The 9,043-nt window shown below is 34.3% G+C and overlaps 1 protein-coding gene across 1 annotated transcript in view; it reads left to right on the forward strand.

Annotated features, from left to right (window-relative positions):
- Nucleotides 1–8,254, forward strand: part of LOC108745000 (eukaryotic translation initiation factor 5B-like) — a 10,294-nt gene extending 2,040 nt beyond the window's left edge. Inside the window, exon 2 of the mRNA XM_018480999.1 lies at nucleotides 5,513–8,254. Within this exon, the coding sequence (XP_018336501.1) occupies nucleotides 5,513–8,254 (2,742 nt within the window). The remainder of the gene's footprint in view (nucleotides 1–5,512) is intronic.
- Nucleotides 8,255–9,043: the final 789 nt, after the last annotated feature.

The following is a 9,043-nucleotide window of genomic DNA, read 5'->3' on the forward strand; positions in this document are numbered from 1 at the left end:
TATTTATATAAAAAAATGGCTGAAGGTATTTATACGAGTTTTTCTATATACCACGGCATATTTTTTAACAACATATTGATTGCATGTAAGATAATATATTTCTTTGGGGCGACATTAGTCATGTAGCCTTTCGAGATTGATAAAAAAAGCTCTTGTAGACATTAGTCAGATGTAGTGTACCTATTTAAATTTGTGACACTAAATTTTTTGCTAACATTAATTTACGGTCTTCATTCAATGAAGGAATGAATAATGTACTTTTACTATTACGTACTGTTAATGAGATTCGACACGATAACCTTTGAATTTTCATCATACCATATGAACGTTCTTGTCCGTAGTCTGTTGCTCAGTTAATTTTACGGAAATTTCAGGTTTTTCAGCACATTTCTCTTAAAATTCTAATCGAAACTTTTAAGCAAATAAATCGGTGTATAAATACATTTCACATTGTTGTAAAAACTAGTAGGCGATTCAATTGCGTAACGAAATTATTGTTGTTTTTGTCCATTACAATTATGTACCTAGTGTATAATCATTTCCTAGTGGTCCACATCCATCTACCTGTCCGACGCTGACAATAACTAAATGACTATAGATATGACGCTACTTCATTCTTTCTTAATGCTTTAGAAACTCGTTCATGACAAAAGCGTGTATAAAACAAGTTCGTCAAAATGAGTTAGATACGGTACGACCAAGCGAAAATGAAACTGTTCGTCTGAGGTAAAATAACGATTTCAATTACACTTGGAATTCTTCGTGGAACAAGAATCGCTTGGCTTTTACATTCGATTGCTGCAAGAAAAACCGTTCTAAATGAGTAAACACTCTTTAATACTTTAATAATATTAAGCTGAACAACTAAGGTGGACAAAAAGATCTTAATGGTCTGTATTCTGTCGAAATCGCGAATTGGATCTCATCAGCACACTGTAGAGACAGTCCCAATAGAAAGACCAACCTATTTCACATGCGGTCTATATGTTTAGCTAAGGTGATTCAATCTTATTCACTCAATAACCGAATGTTTACAAATAGTTAAGGATGTAGGATGTTCTAGTTTTAGGAAAATGCGAAGATTAGCTCAGGATAGGAGAGTGTCCAAACAGTCTTAAGACTAACAACCTTATGATAATGAAGCGAATGTAATAGTTGGTCTAAATAAAGCCCATAAAATTGATACTTACTGGTGGTTCATCGCACATTTTGGTTTTCCATAAAAAGACAGCTTTGACACTGTTTTTATCAGATTTCTATATATTTGTGTAAAATTCTAATGAAATTTGTTCTACGTGTACTATGACATAAACTGATAGCACTACACAATTGTTTTTTCAATAATTTACACCATCAAAGGGATTTTTTGTAGAACCAAATAGTGGCGTTGTTTTTTCGGACTGCTATAGTATAATTTGTTTAAATAATTTTGTTTAAACCAACGAAGCGTTATCTCAACAAAAAATGCATGAGAACTCTTCTACAGCAAATTTAATGCTCTTTTGAACGGACTTGATCCCGTTCTTGTAAAAACTCCTGCTTTCTATTTAATTTTTTGTAATATAAATGTGTTACTGTGGTTTTATTATTAGTTTTGTCAATGTGCCTTTGGTTTTACATTTCTCCTCTAAGATACAATATATTTTGCTCATTACCTATTTAATTTAATTTTGGAATATATTTTTATTCCTGTATAAATGACTTTACAGTCCTTTAGAAGTGTACTATTTTCACTAAATACTGAGACGGCGTAATTGTTTATTACTACGAATATGAAAACAATTTTTTACTTGTTCGCCTATTAATACAGTAACCGAGAAAAATGTTATATATTTACATGTAAGATACAGAGTTACTGCTTCAAGAAACACGATTGTAAACAAAAGAAAACAATGATAGTATCTATTCGTGCGAATCGGATTTGTATATGTAAAACAGCCTAAAGGAAAATTACAAAGATGAAAAGGTAACGCAGTATTAGTTCTTATAGTACGTACAATACTTTTTCCTAATACATATTTTTTTATTTCTATGCGCTGTCTTTTGTGTCTAAAGTCAAGGTGCCGAAGAAAGTTTATACCTATAGTTTTATGCATAAAGTTGTTAATGCTTTATAGTTTAGTAATATAAACTTTTTTGCATTCTATTACAATTCGTTTATAAATTAGCCGACAAATACAGTTGAAAAAGTTATTAGCTATGCAACAATCAGTTAGTATTAGTTTTAAAGGAATGAGATTATAAAGAGATAATAACCATTGTTTTTACTTTTGGGTTACGCCAAATCGTTACTATTACGTATTTTTTGCACCTAATAGATTTCCCATATTTGCAACAACGACAATTTTACAATATCATGAACACGTTTCTACAAAGTAATACTCTTTTGTATCTCTTGATTTAGTTTTCCACAAACAATGTAATTAAATATCAATTATTACCAACTGTAGTCACTATAATTTTTCTGTAACTTGACTGTAACAAATTACAATAGGTAATTCAAAACGAAATAGAGCAAACAAAGTTTATTTGTCCACTTTTTGCAAACACATATACTTTAGAAATTATGTCATTTTAGCGTAATCGATGAAATTCAAATGTTTAGGTACGCTGTGTTGCGTACCGAAATAAAAATCTTTATTGACTTTTACAAATTTTCAAAAGTTAAGGTGACATACAGTTTTTCTTATTCTCAATATCGTAATGCGTTATTGTTTAATTTCATGGCAACAATGCCCAGTCGATAGGTAGAAATATTTGACATTTCTGCAGGTTCGGCTGTTTTAAACAGTATTACTGTGTTGTTTTTTATCATGCCAAATTTTGTTTCGTTTGAATGACTTTGAACGTTATTGTCGGGAATGAATTGATGTTTAGAAATTTGCATTACATAATTATTTCCCAATGTAAAAACCGCTTTATTATTCGAGAAGTCACTGACTAACGATCGTTTTTTATTTAATATACTTATTTGAAGAAATGGGTCAATAACACTAATGAACAAATGAAGAAGAAGTTATATCTTCATACTACTTAATTCCTGGTGCAGCATATTATCTCATATTTCATCAGACGAGATAGCTACACTGATTTCTCTTACTAATTTCCTATACCTTCTCACATTTTCCCCATGGTGCAGCCTTTTCTTGACCTTTTGAGTTAAGTATATTAGTGTAACACCCGTAGGAAAAATTTCCATTGAACTTCAATGGGAATCAATGGAAAATTTATAAATTCCATTCAAAACCATTTGGCATAAATGGAAAAATAATTGTTTCCATTTACAATAATTCCATTAAATATGAGCGGACACGTGTTTCGCCCACTTCACACGTGGGCATTATCAACGCGAGACTGGCTCGCGTTTAATTAATATTTACCACAGTCTCCTCCTTCCATTTTTTTTTAAATGAAGGTTTTCTTTTAGAATCTGGAAATGTAGAAATAGATAACACGCCAGATTTAACGATATGTGAAAAAACTTCAAACAAGGATATTTTTGAACCCCTATACAATACAAGAACTCAGATGAAACCATTAACACAGGCGATAGTTTAAAAATTGAATTAAGTGAAGTCTTCAAAATTTTGTAGGCTATATTTGCCATAAATTAAAAGCGCCTTNAAGGGAAATCCCATTGCGTTCAGCAATGGAAGTCCCATTGAGTTCGAGAATTCTAGTGGAAATTCCATTCCTCCTATTGGCAATTCTCCATTTATTACTATTAATTATTATCAGTGGTAATTAAATGGCATTTTTTAATGGAAATATAATGAAAATTTTTCCTATGTATAGTGTAGTATTTCTTTTGTTTAAAAATGATTATTTTGTTGTTGTGATGCATGATAAGGGAGAATCTCTTAAGTTTTCGACTGTTACTTCATATATATAACACACACATATCTTTTGAAACGTTATTTTTTAATAACCATATAAAATCCTTAATTTAATGGTTACGAATGTTAACAGGAGCTCGTGTACGTTCAAACATCTTAAAATTGCGTAAATGTGATACCCACCACACTTGTTAATATAGGTATGAATATTATAATGCGGTTGCAGAAATAATTCCTCAGAATTAACTCACCTTGCAGCAACAGGACGTAAATTGAGTCATTTGCTTGTCGATTTCAATGAACGTTATAAAATCAAATTGTTTTGACGTTGCATCACCAACTTGTGCCATTTATTTCAGTTCGCATGACTACATTTTGTAGTTGTTACACATCTATCTGCGTATCGTATCTTTTAAAACGTTGATGAACTGCTTATCGATCAGAAATTTCAATAAGAGAAAGAAAAGGGGCTAATGAAGCCGCAGCACAAGACATTGAGGTAGAGATGTGAATGAATTTTCCACTGAAAAAGACTCAATAATATTGAGAATTGTTTAAAGTTTAATCCTAATAAGTTACAATTTAGATAAACTTTCAATGAAAATTGTTCAAGTATTAACATCATTTGTTCTAATATAATTGCATTATTAATCTCATTCGTGAATTCGCGTTTAGTTAGAGTTTGTTGTTTGGTAGTCTAGATTACTTTTACAGCATTTTGTATTCAATATACATCACTATCACTATATGTTATAAAACAAAGTCGCTTCCTGCTGTCTGTCCCTATGTATGCTTAGATCTTTAAAACAATGCAACGGATTTTAATGTGATTTTTTTGAATAGATAGAGTGATTCAAGAAGAAGATTTATATGTAGAATTTCATGCATAATATAGTAGAGAAACACTGATAATTTTAGAGGTTTGTAAACCCTACGAGATAGATCAAAATAATGTACCACAGTATTGTACATCTTTAAAAGGTCTACAAAAAAGTCCGCGATGGTATATGTCTATCTCTTAGAGATATCCCACAATAACCATCTTTTATCCTTTACTTTTTATGAGAAATAATGGCTTATTTACGAAGTGATTTTAAGCAATAATACATTAAGCCTTATCCAATTAAATACTTTCAAAGACATTGTGCGTTTAATATAGATCAATATGGCTCTTTACAGCATGTAATTTAAATGAATATTTTCGAAGATATTACAGATTTAAAATGCAGGGACATGCGGTTGCGGCGGTACCGGCCGGGGGGCCGGTTTGTATTATCTAATGACAAAAAAACTGTAAATGTTGTATATAAAGATATTCAGTAGTATATTAAGTATCAGCATTGCACCCTTGCGAAGCTGAGGCCGTTCGCTAGTATTTAATATACTGAAGACGATCAAAGTTATCAATATACCATGTGAATCGATATATATTTTTTATAATTCATTTATCTCAATTGTAAGAAGCTTTTCCCATCATTTAATGTACTGGTTCATTTCTCAATTAAAAATCTTAAAACTCTCTGAACTCACATTAAAGTTCGACACAACTGAGAATGTCCTAAAGCCCTAAAGTACTAGAATTAAAATTCGAATTACTTAATATACTGCTGATAGTTAGTAGTATTTTAGAAACAACGAAATTTGATTGTTAATAGTACATTATTTCTTTTTTACAGATTACTCTTCTAAGTGTTACAAGTTCTCTTCTTGTAGCCCAAGAAGTTGGCAGCAATGAAAAATCAAAGCCGGCCGTTCCGTCGCCTTTGGAGTTGGACAAAGAACCTCTTGCTTCCATTATCAACTATTATTCGACATCGCAAAAACCTACAGCTTTCAAAACCAGCATAAATCCCCGCATTCGATCTGTCTCAAGTCCCCTTGTTCACAAGTCCTTACTAAAATCACCCGCAACGACTCCACCATCGTCTCAAATAATCGGGTTTGGCCCTTTGACCAGTCAGGTCTCGCCATCTTTTTACAATTCGAAGCCGTTCCAGACGAAGGGGCTCTCTACCTATGGAAAACTGAGCAACAGCGTTCAACCATCGTTAACTAAACCAATCGTCAGTACAAATAAAAACAAAAGTTCGAAAAATTTTGATGTCAACAGCACTACTCCATTTTCGTTGCCACGGTCTCCCACGACCTACAGCTTCATATTACCCATCATCAAATATAAATCAACAGAGCCAAGCAAGTCGAAATCATCTTACAAATCTGATAAATTAAAAAGCAGTTCAGCTCCGAAAGCTGTTCTGGGATTACCGTCGCTCAAATCGACGCTTTATACTGGTGATTTCGGTAAAAGTTCTGCACTTTCACCAACGATTAAACAACCATCGAGAGATTCCGGTGCGACTAAGTCATTCAAACCTTCATATGCAATCGTCACTCCGATATACAAAGGTTCAAAGGACAAAAAGGTCAATTTAACATCTAGCGAATCAAAATCAAATAGTTCAAAGACCGGCGGGTTTCCAATCAAATCGGCCTCAAGCAATGGAGGGAAGAAACCTCAGGCCGCTGAGTCAGCCGTTGATAGCAAAGTCTTTTTCAATATCCCTTTTATTGCCCTTAACGTGGACAGTATAGAATCTAAAGGAGATAGTAAAGGTAATTATGCCCCGTACTTTACAACAGCTCCTTTAATATCCCGATCTAATGAAGCAAGTCCTGAAAATCAGGAATATATACGGTGGGCATTCCCCAGGTACGAATTGCCATCGCAATCGAACGCGCCTGACGTTTCGCACGAGAATGAAAACAATTCGAAGGAGAAGGTGTCGTCCGAAGTGACTGGTTCACAATTTGAATATTCCGCAAAACATGGCCTACCTTTCTACGGGAAAGTGTTACAGCCAAAACCTTTTGAGGTGAGTATTCTGGGCATGCCTGACTTTGGCAAATACGTTGAATCGGCAATTAGAAATGCCAAACAAAATATTGTCCATGACAAAGATGGAGAAAATGTGGAGAAAAACGTAAGTGAAGCGGACGAGAATCAATCAGGCGATAATAACAACAAAGAAGAAATTAAAACACCCAACCAAATATCAAAAACTAAGATCCCACTTATAAAAAAATCACCGGCTCTTTCTAAATTAAAGGAAGATTACAAACAGGGCAGTAAATATTACCATCACGATCCCCAAGACTCTCATGAAATACACCATAACAAAAAATACAAATGGGTAAACGGTAAAATAGTCCCCAAATGTCGAAAATTACCATCTTCGCCCTATCCCAACGTCGTTGTTAAAAATCTCCCGCACAACATTGCCAAAGATCGCCACAATTCCGACGGTTCACACCATCATCACCATTACCACCACCATGAACATCATGAAAAGCAGAAAAATCCAGGCGAAAAGGGGAAGGAAAGTGAAAACAATTCAAAAGTAATAGATTCAGCGCATCCATTAAAAAAATCAGAAAAAAATAGAAATAAAGATTCAACTGAAATCATTGAGAAAATTCGGCAAGACTTGCAGGGAGGAAAGAAACCCATCCTGGAAGACGCTGAAGTGCTTTTTCCAAGTGATTTAAGACCGAGAAACAAAACAGGTCAAAAAGACAAAAGCAACGAGTCCCAAAAGGCGGATAGGAGCAACGAATCGCAGAATGCGGAGAAATCAACCTCTAAACAAAACGACAAATCGACAGAAGACGACCGCAAATCATCCAAAAAAGGTTACAAAGTAATAGAAGAATCACGCGAAAAAGATAATAAGAATGCCGTGAAAGAGAAGGAAAGCTCCGAAACAAGAAAAGCCAGCTCAGAGAAAGATCGTACAAAAGAAGAAGGAGAGAGCACCAAGGAAGAAACATCGAAAGAGTCGAAAGTAAACAAAGGAAGAAACGACGAAAATTCATCGAAAAATGCAGAAGCCAAAGCGGAGGAAGAAAAACGTAAAGAAGAGGAAGCTAGAAGAGAAGAAGAACTGAGAAGGGAAGAAGAAGCTCGTTTAGAAGCGGAAGCGGAGGAAAGGGAGAAAGAAATAGAACGTGAGATTTTGGAAGAGTTCAAAGCCGTATTTCCGGATATTTCAAGTTTAAGTGACTTCGACGACGATCAAGAGTACTACGGCAGATCGAGTCGAAGGGATCGTTCTTCGTCAAGGGAGAAAGACGACTCGCGGGAAGACCGAGAGTCTGCCCGTGAAGACGACAGTGAAGACGAAGACGAAGATACGTCCAAGGTCAAATCTGACTACGCCGAACAGGACGTCCACGATGACTTGAAACATCCGTATACAACGTACATGGACAGGGACGAACGTAAAAAGAGTAAGAAAACAAAGTTCGGCACCCCAAGATACGGTTCTCGATCTCGATCGAAATCAGCCAAGCTGTCTCAACGGGATTCCGATGAGGAACTAGACGATGACGACTTCTTCAAAGGATGGCATACGGAGTGAATGTAGGTGGCGGAAGTGGTCTACTAAAGTTACACATACATATGTACGTAATAATTGGTTGCATCGAACCCAAAAAAAGTACTTTGTGCAGTACAGTGCGAAGTGGAACGAGGATTTGATTGTCGCAGTGGAAAATTAATACTGAATATGTAAATATGGTTTTGTCAAATATTGTTGGACTATAACTCGCGGGGAGGCTGGTGTTGTTCAGAAAGCTGAATAATTATTATTGTTTTATACTACTATTGATATTTTAGGTAGATTTATAAGTAAATATAGAAAAACGACATCGCAAGTGTTGTACTATTCTGTTTCTTTTCTAATAGACTATTTGTTTTCGTTTTTGTTATGTATTTTGTACAGCCATATACCAGTAATAGTGCTGTCATTGTTGCAACTTAAATTAACATTAGTTTATCTGTTGTTCTGTTTTTGTACGAAGAATAAAATGAACTAATATTTTATTACAACATTTGTTTGACAAAGTTTTCAATTCTCCTAGAGTTTGTATGCTATATAACGCTAGAGCGACATAATATGCATGGTGTGCTGTATTAAGTTTTTCACGAATATAATAAATATAGCAATATACTAAGCAGTTTTTGTTAATATTCTATCAGTTATGGCATACAAGAACACCAACAGCGTCGTCGTGATTATTTTCATTCAATATTATATTTTACTTTCTCTCAAAAGAAATCTTTCACAATAATTCGTTTGAGTTTTATATTTTTTGCTTCTTCTTGGCGCCATTTCTTACTTCTCCTAAATAAACAACACTTAATGCAG

Source organism: Agrilus planipennis, unplaced genomic scaffold, assembly GCF_000699045.2.
Source record: "Agrilus planipennis isolate EAB-ADULT unplaced genomic scaffold, Apla_2.0 scaffold39, whole genome shotgun sequence".
Classification (NCBI taxonomy): Eukaryota; Metazoa; Arthropoda; class Insecta; order Coleoptera; family Buprestidae; genus Agrilus; species Agrilus planipennis.